The 22932-nt window shown below is 41.2% G+C and overlaps 2 protein-coding genes and 1 long non-coding RNA gene across 5 annotated transcripts in view; 1 reads left to right on the top strand and 2 right to left on the bottom strand.

Annotated features, from left to right (window-relative positions):
- Positions 1 to 1698: 1698 nt before the first annotated feature.
- Positions 1699 to 6764, bottom strand: LOC308485584. Of its 2 annotated transcripts, XR_013990632.1 has the most exons (4): positions 6681 to 6764; positions 3874 to 3955; positions 3699 to 3764; positions 1699 to 1782 (listed from the first exon to the last, which is right to left on the bottom strand). It is a non-coding gene; the product is annotated as an uncharacterized lncRNA (long non-coding RNA). The 2 variants fall into 2 exon arrangements; XR_013990633.1 differs by lacking the exon at positions 1699 to 1782 and having other exon boundaries at positions 1821 to 3764.
- Positions 6765 to 12514: 5750 nt separating this feature from the next.
- On the top strand, positions 12515 to 13445 carry CLDN22 (claudin 22). Its single transcript, XM_081022204.1, has one exon. The coding sequence runs from the start codon at positions 12615 to 12617 to the stop codon at positions 13281 to 13283; it is 669 nt and encodes a 222-aa protein (XP_080878330.1). The 5' UTR covers positions 12515 to 12614; the 3' UTR covers positions 13284 to 13445.
- A 2454-nt stretch (positions 13446 to 15899) lies between these two features.
- WWC2 (WW and C2 domain containing 2) overlaps positions 15900 to 22932 on the bottom strand; it is a 116519-nt gene continuing 109486 nt past the window's right edge. For both annotated transcript variants that reach the window (XM_081021689.1, XM_081021690.1), the window contains exons 22-23: positions 21553 to 21680; positions 15900 to 19027 (exon numbers count right to left, since the gene is read on the bottom strand). In XM_081021689.1, the coding sequence (XP_080877815.1) occupies positions 18961 to 19027; positions 21553 to 21680 (195 nt within the window). In that variant the 3' untranslated portion in view covers positions 15900 to 18960. The remainder of the gene's footprint in view (positions 19028 to 21552; positions 21681 to 22932) is intronic.

Genomic DNA, 22932 nt, shown 5'->3' on the forward strand with positions numbered 1-22932 from the left:
TACTTATGGAGTATATGGGGTGTTAACAAAGGGGTAGTACCTCTGGTAAGAGACACATTGTGCTTCTTCTGGGGTAGTCTGTCCAACTTTGGTCCCTACCCTGCACTCAGCTGTCACTTATGGCTGTCAGCATGTGGCAGTTGCCACACCCCGGGAATGGCTTCAATTGTCCAGATTGAGCGGATGAGACCGAAAGTCAAGAAGGTGGTTTCCGCAGGTGCTGTAGAGGGATGTGAGAGGTGGTATACCAAATCTAGTTGGGTCCCAGGCACAGGTCTAAAATCTTTCACAAAGACCATCTGCAGAGGTATCGAGGGGACAAGACATGTGACGGGTTGCTCCAACCCTCACTGGAGCTGGAGCCTGGGTCCCTGGGAACAGAATCACAGGCCCCACCTGGGCAAGTGGCTCCACCATTTTAGCTAATGTAACCAAGGGCAGTTTGGCAAAGCTGGAGGGTGGGGGCAGGGGCATAGGAAGGGGGGCAGGGGGCGGGCTGCCCTGGGTTTCATCCAAGAGGGGGGTGACAAAATCCCCCCCGGGTGGATCGCTCCCCTGGGCAGATCGCCCCACCCCTGTGGGGGGGTGAGCCCCCGTGGGCAGCTCGCCCCGCCCGCCACTAGGTGGGGGCTCTTCTACACAGTCTGAGGCAGATGTGTGCTATTTTTTCACAGGGAGGATGTATTTTGCTGTTTGTTGTCCATCTGGGGACAGATGTCTGGTTCTAACACCCCTGCCCTGATGAGATAATTTATCCAAATGGCAATTGACCAGAGGAAAATGTTAACACGGACACTACACATCCCTATCTATTGGCTGACTTTCCCAGAAGATAGACACACGGTTCTTGTTTGTGGGATAGGCAGTCCTCATGTAGTGGGGCGGATGGGGTGCTAGGAGCATCTCACAGGGGAGAGCATCCCATAGACAGGAGCCCACAGCCGAGAACACCTTTTATCATATGATCACCTTGTGCATTTTCCTCAGGTGGGGCACACAAAGAAGGGGCCCTTATGAAGACCTAGATGTGACACTCTATGTGTCATTAGCAACCACACCTTAAAATGTGTGTGCATTTTAAATAGCAGGCTCAGAAATATTTAAGTGGGGATGCTATTTTGCTATGGTCCTTTTCTTGTCTCTCTGTGCAAGGATGTTGCCTGCATATTCAGCTTTGTGCAGCCTCAGTTCACTGGGAATACAATCAGCTGCCACCTTGATATGTCCTTATATTGCACAAAACTCGTTTGTGTTAATGGCTACAGAATAAGTGGAGCATATTGTATCCTACAAGGGCAATCAATTGCCAACAAAACTGGATTCCAATTCCAGATGGACTGCTTTGTGCGCCACTCAAGACATTGTTTCACTTGTTCTCATAGAACCCTGGCTGCATTAGGCAAGAGATATACCGTTGTTGTTTTTTAAAAGGCAAACATAATGTTATGCACTCGAAATGAGAGAAATGTAAAATGTACTGTTGTCAAATAAAACGTGCTCTGTCCCTCATCCCCCACTTTTAAATCAATGTTAAGGTCTTCATGTATTCATCTCTTCCACTCAAGTTGATTCTAAACAAAAACACCAGCCTTTGTTTGTAATTTTATGGCTGTTTTCAGATGAAATTAAAAAAACAAAACTTGTTCCACTAATAAAGGATTCATTAAAACCAACATTAATGTTCAGATGGAAAAATGCCCAGTTTGTCAAAGCAATTTATTATGCAGCACCACAGGAGGCAAAGCAGTTCACAGAACAAGTGCGACTCCAGTGGACCTGTTACTGAACACAGAAGGTCTGGTTATTATGATGTCCTTGAAATGCTTAAAGAAATTGAGCCCACTTATTAAAAGGGGTGGGGGAGGAAAAAAGATGCGGCGTTTGAAGTACTCAAAGAAAGGGATTAGGCAGAGTGCTGTGGCTGTCCATGTAAACAGCTTTTCTATTCCAGCATGTTTAGATACATTTGGATCAGAATTTCTACACAGAGGACTCGTTTTGGGGACACACGAACCCTTAACACCCCTAGACTGGATTCAGATACTAACTGGTGATGCCTTGAAATTAATTATCAACTGTGTTCTCTGCCTGGGGTCAGCACTGTTATTTTTCATCTCATCCCTAGGATTCAGTGCGAGTCACAATTCTTATTGTTAGCATCTATCTGTCTGGGGGGGGGGGGGATGCAAGAGTACGTCTTCGGGGGTAAAGTCAAACCATTAGTGAGTTACGGCGCCTGCTGTCACTGTAGAAACCGACATGGGAGAGACATGTTTTATTGCAGGTGGAGCAGATGAAGGCGCCCAGTTGTGTGTTGCAGGTGCACCATGGCGTTTCTTCTTGCTGAACTCCTCTCAGCAGTATTTTCACCTCTGGTCACTGCTGTGGCCTGTGCAGTTGTCCCATGTGTGATAATTGCCCACAGCTCTGGCAAAAGTTACCATTGATCAGGGGCAAAACTAGGATTCATTTCACCCGGGTCAAAGACCCAGTTTGGCACCCACCCACTCACGACCATTTGCATACACACACACACACACACACACACACACACACACAGAGGCTGGGAGCCTCAAGGGCACCCCTTTGGAGGCTTCACCCCAGGCAAAAAAACCTGGCTAGCTCTCCCCCATAGCTACATCTCTGCATTAAAACATAAATATCATGCAAATCACGTTTATTGATACAGTTCGGCCATTTTATGAAAACCTGTTGTAACCGGGACAAAGCAAAGATACTGAGAGTCACTGTTCGCTGGTTCAGTGATAGTAGACCTCTGACAGCTGTGCTGCACATCAAGTTCAAAGCATTAGAGAGTGCCACAATAAATATGCATTGTGATGGCTTTGTCTTTAGTCTACTGAGGTCAGGAGGAGGTAGCGGCACACCATGGAGAGGCTGGCCGGCCACACTCTCTGCCATGACGAAGCCTGTGTGTCCGTCTGTCCTTGTTCAAGAATGCCACAAACTGTCACTGCCAATACCAGACTAGGTTGGCCACCTATAGGCTAAGTGAGCACTAACTAAGGATTTCTATTCTGTGCTATTACCGTAGATCATATTAACACCTTTTGCTACACATAGCATATAATAAAGGTGTTTAAACAACACCCCTCTCTATGTTCAGTAAATGCATAAGGGAAGGAGTAGAATTTTGTTCCTACTAGCCACACACAATATTCAAAGCTAAACCATAGCTTAGTGCAAATGAGCAAACATATGGGCTCCTGAAGATGTTATAGGTAGGACTCATCTAGGTGAGTTTGGCCAGGGCTTCCCACTTACTTAGAGGTGTTGTACAGAAGGGGGCATATAGCCCCCCCCCCATTATGACAAAATGTGCATTGTTAGGAGCAGAGGCAAAGCAGGCAAAATCCTGTTCCCCCATCATGCATGTCTAAACACCCCTATTCTAAACATCTCCAAAATTGAGTGATCCAAACAAAGCAGCAGTTCCTAGTATACACAATTTAAAATCCTAAGATATCTTAAGTAACAGTGGAGCTTATCGTTGTGGAACATTCTCATTATGAGGGGGGTTTTCTTAAATAGCTTTCTCAATCCTGTTCTTTCTTGAGTCACAATATACTGTAGTTTTGTGGTGAGAGCTATCATTTTCTATGCTTCCAGTCTACAGTGTTCCTGGGCGCATGGAAATGTATATCTATGAGATGGCCTTGTTAATTTTATGTTATTACCTTTTAATTTCAGTGTACATGTTGGAATGAATCAGGCTGTCATGTCACAAGGATCAGCAATTTGGCCTGAAACAAGAGTTTCCTTTTAAGACTGAAGAGTAATGCAAGAGCCAACGTTTTTCTAAACAGTTCACATAAAACACACTTGTCTATTGAACGATGTAAAGAAAGTTACCTAAGAGGCTTGTTCAACATACATTTCAGTAGCATCACTGCAGTCTTGTACTGCCAAAGGAGATAAGGACAAGAAAAAGCCCCTGTAAGAAGCCAACAATCAGAAGATCAAGGTGTGCTCAGAAATACTGGGAAGTCAAACTTTTATTCCCATAATGCTCCTGTGGTGCCGCTTATGTAAAGTCTTAAAACAATAGAGTTCATCTTACCTTTGTGATCAGAAATTCTCTTTTTTCCTTAAAGATTTTCTCACTGTCCTTATAAATTAGATATTCTCTATTACCCGATGCCCACGGCCATAAAGTATCTCAAGGATACAATATTAATTATCTAATACATACTGTATCTGGTATTTCAAAGGATCTTTTTTGTGTTTCAATTTGCAACATTTCTGCAAGGTGCTTCCTCAAAGAAATCACCCTATTCCTTCTTTTGTTTGCCCAGCAGATCATCATGTGAGCTTGCTTTATTTATTGCCGCTTCTGGACTTTGAGAATACCTCGTTTGGCTTTCTCTTTTAAGCCCTAACATTCTTTCACTGACCTGTGGCAGAAATCTGAAAGGTAGCGTCTTGCTCCATCCCAACATGGCTGCCTCCCCACCCCGTTAGTGAATATTTCAATTGGCTTCAGTCTTTTGAGTTCTTCAAATAATCCTAGTTACAACAAAGTTCTTAACAGCGTCAATCCTGCCACTGAGCCTTTCATGTTTTCCTTTCATCAGCCTTCAAATGCTACCAAGTTCTCACTTTTTCTACCCTTGAGAACTTCTACCCTTGAGGACTTCTCCCCCAGTAAACTTTGCTTTTCCATTCATGCTTCTGTGGGGTATAGCCAAACTAACACAACAGATTGCGTGTCCCTTGTAAACAATAAAAGGAGAAATTCATTTTTGACCACCCTTGCCCTTGCATTTTACTAACGCAACAGAACATATTTGTTCTATTTCAAGGGGGGATTTTGCACAGGCATGATGGTGCCGTCGGGTGATGCCTTCTACTTATGAACTATCTGTCAAAGATCAAATGAAACTGACAGAAATTTAATATTACTTGACATCACCTCAAACTCCCAGCTACTCCCTCTGCAGCGTCTACAGAGTCCTATGCCACAGAGAATATCCAAACTCATCTTCTTTAGGCAGCAAAACACACGGGGGAGTTGAAGGCTAAGCCTCTTCAAGGGCCCTGTCAGCCTGTTGATACCGAAGTTCTGTTTGCTGTTGCACTGACTACAAAAGACTTTGAGCTTCCAGATTCTTTTTGTGTGTGTATTATACAAGCTCAGCAGCTTGTCTAATGCAAATTTTACACAGTGTTGGTGTGGGAGATTATTAGCACCAAACCCCTATATTTTGAGGTGGGTGGTTAGATGCTCGAGAGGTTTTGCAGGTGGTATTGATTGTTACACTTTGTATACTTGTTTGCTCCTCCCCTGAACACAACCATTTTGTTTCTGGCAGCCTGAGTGTTGCAAGCATGCCTATTTCCACCCACTGGCTGCAGTCTGAACTGTACAGTGGTACCTTGGGTTACAAACAACTCAAGTTGCAAACACTTTGGGTTATAGACTCCGCTAACCTGGAAGTAGTACCTCGGGTTAAGAAATTTACCTCAGGATGAGGACAGAAATTGCATGCCGGTGGCAGTGGGAGGCCCCATTAGCTAAAGTGGTACCTCAGGTTAAGAACGGTTTCAGGTTAAGAACGATGGCCAAGATGGGGGATTACATAAATAAAGATTGATGGAGTTGACCAAGATGGCGCCGAGGCAAGTCACGCTCTCCGGCGCTCACTTTTATTTTTAAAAACCTTATCTTAATTGCCCTCCGGATGCCAATTTTTAACAAACGGAAAACATTTTAAAGACTCTGAACATTTTTATAACTCCTGTCGGCTCTGCGAGCTTCAGCTTGTCCCAGCCTGCTCCCTCCCTCCTTATCAGCTGCCCGGTCAAGGTTGCCAGAGAACAGACCTCTGGAATGAATTAAGTTCGTAACCAGAGGTGCCACTGTATTTGAAAGATCTGTGGAGGACATAATCGCAGTACATCGATCACAAGCCTCCATTTTGCCTATTGTGTATTGGCTTGCACTGATATTTCCTCTTCCTTTTTTGCCACTCCAGTGAAGCAACACTTCTTTCTCCTCCTTCTGTACTCCTCTCCCTCCCAGTGCTGTTGGTTCATAATGGTATGTGATTTTTTTATTCCTCTTACCCACCTCTCCACCAAAAAGTGATCAAAACATTGCTGGATGATGGAAAAACTGGTTAATTTTTCAAGATACATTTTTCATGGTTATATAGAAAACTGTATTAAATATCTCCCTCCCCCCAGCTCATCTATTATATTTAAACCAGACTGAGTAGTTTTGCTGATATGCAGTATTATGGGTTTTGGCATTTGCAAATTTAATTAATTTCAAAAGTAAATGAAGCAATCATAAGGACTTAAGCAGAGCCTGCTGGAGTGGGGCAAAAGCCTATCTAGTCCAGCATTTTGTTCTCACAGTGGCCAACCAGATGCCCATGGGAAGCTGGCAAGCGGCACTCTCCTCACCTGTGAATCCCAGCATCTGGTATTGAGAAGCATACTGACAGTGGATGTATAACTTTATCAGAAAAGGACTTATACTACCTATGTCAGCATACCCTCTGATGAAAATAGGGACATTCTATTCAACAACAACCATTTATAAGTTATACCTTGTCATCTGACTGGGTTGCCCTAGCCCCTCTGAGCAACTTCCAACATATATATAAAAATAATAATATATTAAACATTTAAAAAACTCCCCTATACAGGGCTACCTTCTAAAGCTTGTATAGTCACTTATCTTCTTAGCTCGGGGGTTCTCAGAACTCCATACCCTCCAACAGTTCTCCAATGAAAATAGGGATGTCCTAAGGAAAAGCAGGACATTCTGGGATCAAATCAGAAACACAGACAGCTTCTGTAAATCCAGGACTGTCCCTGGAGAATAAGGACACTTGGAGGGTCTGTGATTTCTATTCTGCTGGTTTACTTTTGGTTTCTAGTCTTGGCCACTGCTCCCATCTGCTCCTCAAAAAGCAGGGTATACCTGCTATCTCAAAAAGGCATCACCACTCCTTTATTTACATTATCATTGTCTTTCTAAGCTTTCCAAATCTTGTAATTTCTGGAAAAGTAGCATCATTGGATCAGAATGAGCAGCATTCACATGAGCTACCTGTTGGTCCAGAAAAGCTCTCCTTCAGAAAAGTGCAGCGAGTCTGAGATTGGGCAGCCACAAAAGGAGTGGTTTCAGAGATCACTCCAAACCTCTTGTGGATGAGCTGGCAAGCACTCAGCCCCTTCTTCCCTGCAGACACTCATGAATGCCACACAAAGCCAAGGCCATCCATAAGGTAGACTGAGGAAGCCACCTCAGGTGGCAGAATCCAAGGGTCACCTCCACTGGTGCCCCCACCAGAGAAACAGCTGCAGTGGCTTCTGGGTTCCAGCGAGAGTCCTGTGAAATCTCTTCGGCTCTTGTGAGATTTCACCAGAACCTGGAAGCTGCAGCTGAGCAACCCCATTAAGTGAGGTGGTGGGCATTGTGCGTGTGCTGGGTAAAATCCTAAATATGAGTGAAAGGGCAATGTGCTCAAACAGCTAAGGATCATGCCCAAGTGGGATATGCATATTGCTGAAACTTTTCTTCTAAGGACCCTGCAGAAAGTGCCCGCCTCAGGACTCCAGACACAAATACCTACCACCAGGAATCGCAGCTGCACTGCTGCAGGGGACAGACTAACCAGGACCTCAGAGTGAGACCCCCCCCCCAAAAAAAACACCCAAAGCCATGCAGAGATCCCACAGACCCATGGCTTCATATGTCTCCCTCTGTAACAAGAATGAATTTTGCCTTAAGAACCCTTCCTTACTCACCAGGTAAATTGTGTCTTGCAGACAGAGTGCACTGGGCAAGTATACACTGCGCAGAAACAGGGCCACTGTTTTGTTACAAACCTCCCTCCAAAATACAGGTTGTATTGTTGAAGGCATTAGCTTGAAAGTACTCTTGGGCAACATTTTATACACGCCATAAATACTGATACGAGTCCAAGTGCTTAAATTAACTTCCATGACAGGAGTGTACTATTCACGCAGGATTTCAGAGTGATCGCTGAGCTGTTTATTCCTAGATTGGTAGCCCTCTTAAACAACATAGCATTTTATATTTGTATAATGGGATATTTGTGAGGAAGCAACTTGCAGCATGTCGTGGCGTACTTTTGAAGGGGAAACCTGATGAATCTATACAGTGGTACCTCGGGTTACATACGCTTCAGGTTACATACGCTTCAGGTTACAGACTCTGCTAACCCAGAAATAGTGCTTCGGGTTAATAACTTTGCTTCAGGATGAGAACAGAAATCGTGCAGCGGTGGCGCAGCGGCAGCAGGAGGCCTCATTAGCTAAAGTGGTGCTTCAGGTTAAGAACAGTTTCAAGTTAAGTACAGACCTCCGGAACGAATTAAGTACTTAACCTGAGGTACCACTGTAATAAAAAGTTAATGCAAAGTACAACCAACATTCCTAAAATGATTAGAGCTTTAACTCTAACCTTTCATCGCTTCACATATACCTTAATCTTTACTTTCCTGTGTCTTTTGTTCCTTATAAGATTCTGCTGGGTTTTGTTACAGGATTTCGGGGGTGCATAATATGCTGTAAAGCACCACCATGCTTTCTTTTACCTTGATGTTAAATATTTTCTTTTTTGAATGGCCTTTGTTTAAAGGCAGGCGAAGCAGTGGTCCAACTAAGATGCTAGCCACTATCCTAGGGTTCACACTAGTGCGAATATAGTTGCAATCCTATGCTGAAACAGCACCCAGTGGTCAGCAAACCTTTTCAGCAGGGGCTGACCCCACTGTCTGTCAGACCTTGTGGGGGGCTGGAATGTATTTTTTTGGGGGGGGGAATGAACAAATTCCTATGCTCCACAAATAACCCAGAGATGCATTTTAAATAAAAGGACACATTCTACCCATGTAAAAACAACCTGATTCCTGGGCCATCCGCGGGCCAGATTTAGAAGGCGATTGGGCTGGATCCGGCCCCCGGGCCTTAGTTTGCCTACCAATGACCTAAAGCAACACAATTTCTGCCAATGTAGCAATACCCACAGACACCCCTAGCATATCCCCTCCTACCCACCAGTCATGTTGTTGCATGCCAGCAAGTCTCCCTTATTACTGTACCAGGCAGGGGACACACCAACTGATGTGTGAGAACAGTTGGGTGAGTCAGCTTCCCTTATGACATCAACATATGCTGTATCATATGCAATCCTGTACATATGCAACCAATACAATGAACAACCACAAAGCTACAAAGAGACCACTTCCTTAGTGCAGACTACCATGGAGCAGAGGACAAGAGGGCAGCAACTGGACTGCAACGGCCACACATTCCAGGGCTTTGACACACTCCAAGATGAAACATAGGCAGCCTGAAAATCATCTCCCGCAAAGATAGAGCCAGGCAGGAAAGGAAGAAATGCTATTCCAACTGGAGCACCCAATCAGCTATGTGGCCTGGGGAGTAAGATATAGCTCTGAAGAACCCATAGGCTTCCCAGAAGGGGAGTTCAAATCCCCGCTTTCAGAATAGTGTTCTAACCACCAACTTTTTTAAAAAAATGAATTAATTTAGCCTATAGAAACATATTATGTATTCATTTCACTTTGCCCTGATGGATGATCTCCCTGAGAAAGTGTGTGTGATGCTTTTGCTGCTGTAGGATCTGAATGAATCTTTGTTTGCGTCAGCCATCGGCCATAGTAATAAAACAACAATACGATATACAATAATAGAAATAATAGAAATACAATAATAGAAATAAAAAGTCAATTATATTTTAGGGTTTTGAATCAATAGTCAAATAGTGAATCTTATTCTAATTGACCCAGCTAAAAACATTGCAACCTTTGTCGTCACCTGCTCATCTTGATTTGCCAAGAGAAAGGACGCCGTGGCAGTGGTTGGGTGGCCCGGAATGGACAATAAAAGAGGGGTGATAACCTCATTCCTCAAGTTTGCTGTAGGATCTCTCAGTAGCCATTGATGCCTTTGATGCCCAAAGTTGTGGGGTATCCTCCTGGACTACCTTCTTGTGGGTTGGAAGTTGGAGGCAATGTTTTCCGGTGGTTCTGCTCCTACTTGCATGGCTAAGTCTCAAAGAACAGTACTTAGGGCATTCTATAACTACATATTGGGAGCTGTATTGGCAGGGTACTGCAAGGCACTATTTCGCCCCCAATGTTATCTAGCATGAAGCCATTGGGAGCAATCCTCAAGATGTTTGGGGCACACCGTATTCTGATGATGCCCAGGTCTATTTCCACATTAAATCTGAGTCAGAAGAGGCCCGGTGAAAGCTGAGCCAGTGGCTGGCTGCAGTGCTGGAGTGGATGAGGGCCAATAGGTTGAAGCCCTGCCAAGTCAAAGACATGGTGGGTAAGAGAATTGGGTTCCCAGGCCTGATAATTGGGGAGTTTGCCTATTCTAGGTGGGGTTGAACTGTATCTGATGGAGCAGATATGCAGCCTGGGGCTTTTCTTGGATTCATCGTTGTCCATTGAGGCTCATGTAGCCTCTGTGGCAAAGAGCACCTAACATCAGCTTCAAAGAGCATCAGCTTCAGCTGCTTTTGCCAACTGCATCCTTTCTTGCACAGGAATTATTTGGACGAACAATAGTCCAAACAAGACATTACTGGTGTAAAGCATCCCATGTGGAGCTTCCCTTGCAGCTGGTCTGGAGGCTACAGCTGGCATAGAATATCACAGCCTGGGTGGTGCTCTTTATTGGGTACATATCCCAGCAGTGCTAAAGGTTCTGTCAGTTTTAATGTTCTGCTACTTACACACACACACACACACACACACACACACACACACACTCCTAAATAACCTAAAAAACTGTTCCCCCCTCTACTGCTCAGTAAGGGCATGAAGACCAAAAAATTGAACCCAGTTGATTTGCTATGTCCTGATTACTAGCTTGTGATAACATGGCACCAGTGTTGTGAAATGCCAACCCCATCAGTATTGGCATTCCACCGGCTCTTGAAGACACACCAGTTTAGACAAACATTCCCCTGAACTTGAAACTTCTGATGTGTTTTAATTCTTAGATGCCTGCCTTTGGGACTAAAATCGATGAACTCAATGCTTTTTTCTTGGTAGTATCTGCACGCCCCCCATCAGAGCCTTGCACCTTGAATAATATTTGTAAAGCTTTTTGTATGAATTCAATAACAATGCTATAATGCAGTCTTCTGATGCCATTTGCTTTTGTGCGAATTCTTGTGTAGCACAGTTAAGTGTATTGTATAAATCAATAGCCTTAGGTCAAAATGTTTTCTAGACCCTATTTGGAAGCAGATATACTGAGCAACATAATACAAATAATATTCTCTGGATTGGAAACAGATCCCCTAAATTCAGAGGAACTGCTTTCATTGTGTGCTTGCAGCTTTTTGAAGAACTGTATCTGGGTGATTTGTTCCACATGTGCAAACCGGTTTGCACAGCTAAGTCTTCGTGTACACTCTTGTTCTTGTACAAGTGCCATGCACAGAGAAGCACAAGAAGTTGATTGTCTTGTGCATTCAACGCTATGGATCATGGGCTTTGTCTATAGAAACTGGTCACAAAATAGTCACAAATTTTAAACACCTGTTACTATTCTGCCAGGCCATTGCTAGCAATTAAGAATACGGTACATTCTACCACAACAGTTAATTGATGTCTGCTTTTAACTTCTTTTTTCTTTGTGTTTATTGTATGGCTTTATGTTTTATTGCTGTAAAGGTCTTTGATATATATATATATATTATGATACAGCAGTATATAAATATTTTTAGAAATAAAATTTATATATGGGATAAGCAAGGTATGCTCTACTGCTAAACAAAATAAGATAACCAAAATTGACTTTTTAAAACAAACGAGGAATGTTCCGTCATTGACAATGGATATTTCAGGAATGTAGCTACAATGATCCTGTAGCCTACTTTATGTATCGCTGCTTCTTGACTGTGCTCTAAAAGGGTCAGATATATAACAAAGCCTATTTAAATTTAATTTTATATAAAGCACATGAAAAAGATCTTTTGCAATCTTCTCTGTGGTGGTGAAAGAAAAGAAGAATGAAGGAAAGCCTTTGGGTGTATATATACATATATTGAGGAAGTCTAATAATACAGATTATAGGAAAACAGTATACCTTTCTTTACAAGGCCTTGATTTGCAACCCTGAAATCTCAGATTTAGCCATTACAATGAAGTCCTGTTGCAGACAGAGCTGGTTTTTTATCACCACTTAAAATCTAATTAATCCGTATTGAAGCACAAAGATTTCTGTTGTTTTTTTGAGGTTAGGGGTCATAGAGCGTTCTTTGTTCATCCTCAGACTTGTAATCACCAGGCATTGGGATATAATTTTACCAAGCAAATTGGAAGGTAACAGATCAAATCCTTATCGCAAAACCTAACTCATGGTTAAGCAGAGTCCTTCGTCCTTTACAAGAAACATTATATTCAGGAAGAACAAAAACACATTTCAGAGCTTGGAAAGGGTTAATATGCAAAAGTTTATATTCAGGGCATGAAAGAGCTAAAGATCATCAGAGCTGCAGCCGCCATATAAAGTAGCAAGTCTTATAGAGTTGGCCAAGATTTTCCGGCCAGGCGTTTTCTGCCTTTAGTATGGCTTTAGTGTACCGAACCATGATGCAGTTAGCTGGGATTTTATTTTGTTTGTTGGGATGGGTGTTATCCTGCCTCACTACCTATTTACCTCAGTGGAAGAATCTCAACTTGGAATTGAATGAATTGGAGATCTGGACAATGGGACTCTGGCAAGCCTGTGTAGTTCAAGAAGAAGGGGGAATGCAGTGCAAGGAATTCGATTCCTTTTTGGCTTTACCTCCAGAGCTCAAAATTTCTAGGATTCTGATGTTTGTATCTAATGGATTAGGACTTTCAGGCCTCTTGCTCTCAGGTTTCGGACTGGACTGCTTGAAGATTGGTGAACAACAACTGGACCTAAAGAGGAGGTTACTGCTGTTGGGAGGAATACTCTTCTGGATATCAGGAGTCACAGCCATAGTCCCAGTCTCCTGGGTTGCTCACACCACTGTGCAGGAATTCTGGGATGAGAATATTCCAGACATCGTTCCCAGGTGGGACTTTGGGGAAGCACTGTTTGTAGGCTGGTTTGCTGGATTCTGCCTCATCTTAGGAGGCTCAATGCTAAATTGCACTGTCTGTTCTGCTGATGCTCAGACATCCTCGGTCCATTATACAGTGGCAGAAGAGCAAGATAACTGCCAGTACCTGGAAAGTAACAACAGACCCAAAAGCCTAAGGGTTTGAGAGAGACAGAAAGGAGGATTCTTCTTTCATTTTCAGACACTTATAACACACGAGCCAGAACCTTGTTCCAATTAAGATTCAAAGGACTCTTTGTTCCTTAGCAGATTCATTACACTTGGGCGTCTAAATTTTCTTCCTGCGCCTTTTCTTTCAAGAGCTGTGTTTTACCCTCCTCATTACAAAACTGAGAATGTTGACTTCACCAACAGGATGAGATTAAAATGACTGTGTAAAAAATCACCACTGTGTAGATTTTATCTGATTCGTTTAAAATGTAAAAACAAAAAGCATCCCAAGTTCAAGTTAAGACAGGAAAAAAATGTAATATGATACCTCTTATTACACAGCTTCATACTACTAAAGCTAGTAATTTATTTCTATGGCCCACTGAATTTCTTCAAGTCAAAAAGTACAAGGAAGTATCCTGCCTGTAGGTTTCTGCTGCAAGAAACAAATCTAATTCATGCAAAAAGACTTTTAATATTAGTTACAAATTGCCCTGTAACACTGGCAAAATGTTTAAATGATTTCAGTGATAGCATCTATGGAATAACGAGTGACTCATCTTAACACATGGGAAATGCAAAGTCCCCCTCACTCCCTAATCTGAACGCTCTAGTGTCTGCCTATTTTTATATATCTATATATGTAAGTTAGTAGCAAACAGAAAACAACCTGTGAGATAATGTGTTAAATGTTGCTCTTGTAAATAATCAATGCTGTTCTTCTCTATGTAAACAGTTGAGTTTTAAGCATGCATAATCACAATGTGTTTCCTAAAACCTGATAAATTCTACATTTATTTTACTATATGAAGGCAGTGTCGTCTTTAGTTTACAGCTTGAAGGAACGGGATTGCTTCATTCGTGTCCCATGCAATCTAAATTAACTTTTATTAAGTAGCTTTGTATTACGTTGTTTAATTTATTAACGCCACCAGACATTGAAAAGCAATTCTAGAAAGGGATTGACTAGTGTTATTTGAATAGAGACCAAAAAAACAACAACCATAGTTCGTTATTCAGTTTCAGTGGAGAATGGGCTTTCTTTCTTTGAAACAATGGCTTGACACTGTTTCTTTATGTGCAAAGTATTTCTATGTCAGCAAATATGAAATATGGCTTCATGTTCTTTAGCAAAACCAAGTAAAAATTCAGTGTGAGAATATGAACATCTGTTTATAGCCAGTATTAACATAAGTTCCAAAAGATGTAACTGCAGCAAGTTCAGAAATTAACGCCACAGCTTTTACAACTCCGACTATGCAATTTATGAAAACTTTACAGTATTTAATAGGAAATGATAGCTAGGGTGTTTAATAACTTGCAAGGCTGGAATAGCTTTGGGTTTTATATGATTTGAAGCAAGGTGCCAACAGTACCATGTGAATATTCCAAGAAGGAACTATGTAAGAAGAATTATGTAAAAAATGTTAATATTTTTCCTTTAGCTTTGCCTGAAGAAGTCAAAATTTAGAGAATTTTAGCATCTGTGATGAATGGATAATTGCTTGAAGAAAGGAGACCAGAGGGACAAAAAAACAACAACACAAGTGCCATTGTGACTGATTCCAAGGTTTGTCTTGTTCCAGTTTACTTAGTGTACCCATATTGCAGAAATTTGGTAGGACACTTATTCAAAAGATTGCCACCAGATGGGTATAGTGTTTATTTGTTACTTTAGTAGATTCCTGCTTCTCTGCCCATCTTTCATCACAGATTCATTCATCATAATTCTGCAATCCATTAGGTCATGGCAGAAATTCAAGATATCATCAGAACATTGAAATCGACAATACAGTCATGGGTAAACTAATATCTTAAGGATGACTGAGGGATGTTGATAAACAAGTACTTTAGGAAAGCATGCTTCCTTTAACTTTTTCTTTTAAAAGGAATAAGCTTCTGCCTGATAGAAAATGTTCAGATTTTGAGTGAAAATTCCCAAAACTTAAGTGATTCTATGTTTGTTTATTGGGGTATCTATGTTTCCATGATAATTCGATTTGCAAAACTAGCTGCCTATCACATAACTTGAGATATTGCATAACATCAAATTATTTCTCACAAAATGAATTCCTGTTTCTGCTGGAATAGTGGTAAAACTGTCAGGAGTTTAAGATTATAAACTAAACAGTTCCTATTTGCCTAATCTATTCCTAAAAGTTTCCAGCATTCAGAAGAAAAGTAAAAAAATGATATTGACTGAACAGAATTTCCCATTCTGCAAAATGGCAGTGATTTCTTTGGCCCCCATAAAAATAAGAAGCTTTGTTCAATTATATCCTAAGAAAAAGGATGTAAGTATGACTCTGGATTTTAGAGTCAGGTCACTGTCTTGATATAACATCCCATTTTTCAGTTGTGGCTGTCAGAACAGAATCATGCAGACATTGTCACATATTACTGCCAGCCCATGCATTTTACATGGGGGTATGCTGATAAGTATCAAAATACAATTCAAACTGTTATTGATAATATTGATCACTTTACCACCAATATTACATGGTCCAATTCTTATAAAAACACCAAGGAGTCTTTTGTATGCAAAAATCAAAACTTCCGGGCTTTTTTGTAAAAAAAACAAAAACAAAAGAACACAAATGAGCACAAAAGCTTTGTTAAAAAACTGTATTTTTTCCCAAATCACTGAAACACATGGAAAGTGCAGAGATGAAAGTTAATCTAGGTGATGTACATATGCACGTTTACAGACAACATTAGCAACAGAAAGACATTCGTGATATAACCTGATTAAATATTTAGTTCAGTCCTGAGCATTTTTTTACTTAAATGTAACAAGAAGGCAAAAAGTTGAAATTTGATTTTCATTCTATAAATGATTTGCTATATACTTTGTTCAGTTGGCTAAAAAATAATATTGCCTTGTACCTGTAATACTTAAAATTTGATATATAGAACTGTACTAACGTACTGATAATGGGAACATGAGGATTATTATGTTTCTTATATCCTATGAAGGGTAAATCTTACAATAAAAGCAGTATCTGTATAACATGAAATGTGGCTGGGATTTTTTTTTTTATCAGTGTCTCACCAATGTTATTTCATTACTGTATATAAACTGAGTTCAAAACACAAACCAACAAACCCAGAACAGTTCAAAATATATTCCTAAAAATGAGTGGATATTACTGTAGTCTGACAAAGTCAGAAGATGTATCACTGCAGTGGCAATTGCTCTCATTTTATAAATGAGCAAATTTTGCAGAACTACCAACAATATTATTTCTGCCAATATTCATGATTTATCAGAGAATCCTTTTTGGTTCCCTCTGAAATTCTCTCTCTCTCTGTGTATGTATGAACAGCTTCTCTGCTAAGAAACCAGAAAGCTGTATACATTTCTCACAGTAGCCTTTTTTTTTAACCCGTAAATTTTAAATGGCCAGAACTGAACTATATTAAGCAGTACATAAATAAGACTGAAAATAAATAAATCACAAGATACAGCTCTATACATCATTTCTACAAACATTTATATTGTCAAACTGAGAAGCTGAAACAGTCAAACTTCATTTCTATATTAAACAATTTGAAACTTTAGCTTTTAGAGATTGACCTCATCAGAATACATGGCATGTATGTGTTTAGATTAGGCCTAAAAAGAGAGGTAAAGAAAAAGGGGGCACAGTTAGTTTACTGACTACCTCCAGGTTTGAAGTAATATTTTAAGAATCTGAATAATTACACAGACTTCTGCATAATAAGAGAACACTTAGGGAGATTTACAAAAATAAATTAAGGCACAAGTTTTTCCCCCATCAGGATTTCCAAAGATGGCAACAAACGTATTTTAGTTCTGTTCCCCTAATCTTTTAATGAGACAATTACATTCTGGAAAAAATAAAATATGACATAATTTATAAAAATGTTGCAAAATGGTCAGTGTTCTAATAGTCTAGCCCCTTTGTTTCCTTGCTGGATTTCATATATAGTGTGTGCACTTATGATTCATGTACATAACCAGCCATTTAATTGTGCTCATCAAAATGCTTCCAAACAGTTCAGCCAACTTGCAAAATGGTGTCTGAAAGCCCATCTTTAGTAAGCAATACTTATGAGGCTTACAGTTTGATCCTATAAATGCCTACACAAAAGTCCTATTGAGTTCCGTGGAGTTTGCACTCTACTAAGTGTGCATAGGATTTCAGGCCTGATTCAGCAAAAGTAGCTCACTGCTGCTTGTTCTCTCAAGTGCTCTCCTCTGGGCTGCTCATCACAGCAGCCGCCAAGCTGAAAGTAGACAGAGCTTTGCCAAGCCCCACTGTGACGACCTCAGACTTGATCAGCAATGTGCTTCCCGGTGACATTCAGAGCCCATCACTGGTAGTGCTAATATACACATGACACATTTGCAGATATATGCCTCTTTTAAAAGTAACCAGATTGTTACCACTTTGAATTCTGACAAGCACATTCATATCGTCTTTTACCTTTTATCAATACAAATTCCTGTTTAAACAAGTTAAGGTTCCAATTCCATAGATACCTTGATCATGCTTATTGTGCCATAATTAAACACATCATTTTAAGTGCTTCATATCATGAGTTTTCTTAGAAGAAACACACACACACACACACACACACACACACACACACACGGTACTTAAGAGCAATGAATTTCCTAAGAATCACTCCTTTGAAAATTGCATGGGTCTGTTTGGGCTTTATCAACTTGACTTTTCCTACAGGCTACTGGCTGTAATACTAAACAAACTATTTTATATTCAAGGGTTAGTTTTATATTTCAGTTTATCTTTCAGCTCAGGTTTAAATACTTTGTGCGTGAACCTGAGTCCCATTTCAGAAAACAGCTGCCCTTTGGGTAGTTTCAGTTTATAGACACATTTCAGGGTTACAGACTTGCCCCATATTACTTCTCCCAGGTTATAGATGCAGAAAACATTAGGAAAAACCCAAATATAGCCCAAACTCCAGTACATTCACAAAATAATACTCCTGCAACTCAGTATCCCATGCCGCTTCCTTCATACCAAGACAGAAAGGAAAAGAACTGGGTTCAACATTGAAAGTTCCGATGTGGGTGACACAAATATAAACAGCACCTGTTTGCATGAGGCAGTCTTGCTGTTTTGGAAGAGGGCTCGTGCTTGCTGCTAGCTACAAAAAAAATCACACTTTGTACAAAAATATTGCATGGCCTAACAGCCATCTTCACAGTCTGCTCTTGTGAAAAAAACAGTGAAACGAAACCGCCTGTTGAACACAATATTTCTCAACACAGTGCAGTTCAACAGGATATACACACTTGGTACAGCCTTTGTTCCTTGATCCATCTTTACAAAAAAGTAGCATATCTGTAATACATACAAACTGTACAAAATTAGCATCATGTACCAGAAATATTCTACTTTGGTTTTCTGGTGTGGAAGATTTAGGCAGGGGAAGAGAGAGGAGGCTTTCTCTTGCCTTTATATAGATATATATTTATATGTATATATATATATAAAATCTACCAGCACAAAATATATACCACCACATAATGTACTGTATTTTTTTTTTTACAAACAGTATCTAGGCTTGGATGTAAAACAGTAGGCTTTTTTTAATCATGGGACTATACTACAAAAAACTGTCATCTTAAAATAAAAAAGATGAACGAGTAGAAAAACAGGTTGTGGGGAGAAGCATAGTTAGACATCATCAGCTGGCAGAGATGGTATGCTGATCTTTGCTCTTGTGAAGTATGCAATCTTCTCCCTTAAAAAAGAAGAAAGAGGAAATACATTTTAAGTGGTTAAAAAAAAAGAAAAAAGAAAATCACAGTGAACTCCAACATGCAAAGTAAAAGCAATGTAAGAACTGAGTAACAATTTTCCACCCATCCAAGCAAATCTCTGTATAATTCAATCCTTTGGAATAAACCGATTACAGTGGTATCTCGGGTTAAGTACTTAATTCGTTCCGGGGGTCCGTTCTTAACCTGAAACTGTTCTTAACTTGAAGCACCACTTTAGCTAATGGGGCCTCCTGCTGCCGCCGCGCCGCCGGAGCACAATTTCTGTTCTCATCCTGAAGCAAAGTTCTTAACCTGAGGTACTATTTCTGGGTTAGCGGAGTCTGTAACCTGAAGCGTATGTAACCCGAGGTACCACTGTACTTGAAGTCTGTGAGGGCAGAGAGACTTTCTGTTGGTCATCAGGCCAACAGATGCCTGTTCCACCTGCCTTGCCCCAGCCTCTAGCCCTGGGAGCCTTTCCCAGACTATGATTTCGAGAAGAGCAGAAGCAGCTGGGAAGAGATCAGGAATCTTTTTAAAAGTAATTTTATAAATTGTGTGCCCTTCTTTCTCAATTTGATCTTTTTACATGGTTTTGTTTGTTTTGTGGTATGTTATGCATCGAAACTTGCCATTATTTTTATTGATTAGTAATTAGTAATTCCTTATTGTAAATGGTAAGTGTAAACTGTTTAATTATTTGCTGATTATTTTACCATATACTATTAGATTTAAATGGATTATTGACTATCACTATATTTTAAAGTTACTGCAACTTTTTATAATGGATCAGATTGTTATTATTAATGTTTGATGTTTTATTATGTTTTTGTATGTGATGGAAGCCGCCCAGAATGGCTGGGGCAACCTAGTCAGATGGGGGGGTATAATTTATTTTTAAAAAATATTTTTAATTAAACTGTACTACTGCAACAGGGCTCAAATTACAGAGGCCTCAGCCCTCCCTCAACCTTTTGCAATGGCTCCCTTAGTTACTGTTGAATAAGGCTACCTGGGTGAATCTTTGACTTCCCTCCCTCTATCAAGGGCCGCATGGTATTCTGTTCGTCTGGGGCAGGGGTCAGCAACCCGCGGCTCCGGAGCCCCATGTGGCTCTTTTACACCTTTGCCACGGCTCCGGGGCGCATTGTGTGCCCCGACACTCCCCACTGTTTTAAATGTCGCAATGGTTTTGCGGCTCCCAGGTTTTTTTTCTTCGGTCCAAGTGGCTCTTTTTGTCTTAAAGGTTGCAGACCCCTGGTCTGGGTCTACATGCCTTACTAAGGAAGGTAGTCTGGTATCTAACTCTGCATTGCTGTATTTATTCAGGCTGTCAATCCACTTAGGTTTTGTTCTCAGGACAAATCTCTCTTTAGCCAGCTGAATGTCTGTGTCTGCCTGCCTGTCGTTCCCCATGCATTTGGTATGCATATTGACCACCTGAGTCTCCTGCCACAAACCAAGAATTCTATCTGCTGCAGATTACCATATTTTTCGCTCTATAAGACGCACTTTTCCCCTCCTAAAAAGTAAGGGGAAATGTGTGTGCGTCTTATGGAGTGAATGCAGGCTGCGCAGCTATCGCTGAAGCCAGAAGAGCAAGAGGGATCAGTGTGCACCTATCCCTCTTGCTCTTCTGGCTTCAGGGATAGCCACGCAAACCTCTTGAGCGCAGCTGGAGTGCTCCTCCCTCTTCGCTCAAGAGGCTTTGCTTGCTTTTTTGTTTCTTGTTTTCCTCCTCTAAAAACTAGGTGCGTCTTATGGTCAGGTGCGTCTTATAGAGCGAGAAATACAGTACATGAGCTGAGGGAACTTTACAGCCAGTAGAAAGACCAAGCATGCTCTCTGGACATAAAAAGATCTGTTTTCTTGCTGGAGTTGGGGAAAAATAAAATCAGTTCTACTACACCTCTACAGTAGAACCTCTACTTACATCCTGCTCCAAGTCGCAACCGTGGCAAACCCGGAAGTAAACACCGGGTTTGCCGCGATTCGTGCACGTGCAGAAGCGGGCTGCCACCGAATGTCCCTGCGCACAACGGCGCTTCTACCAGCGACCCATTTCGCCATAAGGATGGGCCTCTGGAACAGATTGTGGTCGTGAGTAGAGGTTCCACTGTACTTGCATTCTGCCAAGGGGAATCACAGAGCTATGTCTATTTGGTTGGCTATGTCTATTTGGTTGGCTGTTTCCTCTGAATTATTTGAAGTCATTTGGCTCATAAATGGATGAAACTGGGGTGAGGATTTACTGATGAAACCATTAATGCCTTTAGCTCCAGCACTCAGAGCTGCAGATTCCACTTCCAATCACTGCACCTTCTTCCCGATGCTCAGAAACCACATCACAAAGCATGCCCTGAAGACAGCTGAATTGCACTTATTGAATAGTTAATCCCATGGCATCAACTAATTCTAGAAAGGTGCATATATATAAGATGGGAAGGCCAACTGAGAAACTGTCGCAGATTTTTCTCCAGCTCCAAGGAATCAGGGGTCTCTTTACCTGAATGACTGCACCTGCAGCGGAACCTTCTGGCTTTGCTCTCGCAACCGGCACACATCCTTCGACGCTTTCCTCATCAGTTTTTCAGCACTTAAACCCTGTTTTTTTTCCTCCTTTGATTGTTCAGCCTGGTGAGGGAACAAAATTACAGCTAACAGGTACCAAATGACAATATGACAGGATTCAAGAAGCCAGAGAGAGAGAGAGATAGAGAGAGAGAGAGAGAGAGAGAGAGAGAGAGAGAGAGAGAGAACCTCACAAAATGTCTTCAACACAACATGCTCATGGGACACAGGGTGGACTTGCAAGCAGAGGAGAGGTGTGCATACTGCAGCTGGAAGTTGTGCATTGTTCATTTTACAAAATAAGACATATTGGCACAGCAGCTAAAATGACTTGGGGCCAATTTTTAAACAAGATGCATGAAAAGGACTCCACACTTCCTGGCATGTCCTTTAAAGGGCTTTTAATCCATGTGCTGGTGCATCTAAAGCTTATGGCCCAGAAGGCAGCTCTATTGGCATGCAAGCTCTGCGTCGCAGAGGCTGGCAGATGGATGGAAAGCTTTTTAAATGAGATGCCAAGCCACGCAAAGCCTGTTTTTGCACACCCAGTATCTCATTTAAAATCAGTCCTTAGGATGAACTAAGAAGCAGGTATGGTCTGGATTTTATAATCAGGCAATGTTCTTCAGCCAAGTGTTTTGAAAACCCTTGTGGCAATTAAGAGTGTCTAATATCTCAAACACCCCAAACCATCTTTCATTTATTTACTTCCTGTGATGTTGATTAGTTTTATTAAATGCCCCCCTGCTGTGTTAATAAAGTATTTGGTATCTTACTGCCTGTCTCAACTTTTTACTTTAGTACACTAAAAGCCCTAAAGTGCCTATTGACTTTTGCATTTTAATGGACACCGAATTTCTACAGTAAGCACAGCTTTGCCTTCTGGAGTAAACATTGCAAAACTGCAGAAGGTGATCCAAGCAAGCTTTTGAAGATCTATAGAAGTACATAGACTTGAACAGTAAAAAATGAATTTTATAGACTTCAGAATAGGTTCTTATTTCTAGCTCTTCAAAAAATTATAATGCACTCAGTATTAAGAAAAAGAATCAACTTCAGAACTTAGATACAGTCGTACCTCGGTTCGCGAACGCCTAGCAAGTCGAACGTTTTGGCTCCCAACGCCGCAAACCCGGAAACAAGTGTTCGGTTTGCAAACGTTATTTGGAAGCCGAACATCCGACGCGGCTTCTGATTGGCTGCAGGAGCTTCCTGCAGCTAATCAGAAGCCGCACCTTGGTTTCTGAACGTTTTGGAAGTCAAACAGACTTTCAGAATGAATTCCGTTCGACTTCCAAGATACCACTGTATTTAA

This window comes from Podarcis pityusensis (genome assembly GCF_964106645.2).
Source record: "Podarcis pityusensis genome assembly, chromosome: 9".
In the NCBI taxonomy this organism is placed as follows: Eukaryota; Metazoa; Chordata; class Lepidosauria; order Squamata; family Lacertidae; genus Podarcis; species Podarcis pityusensis.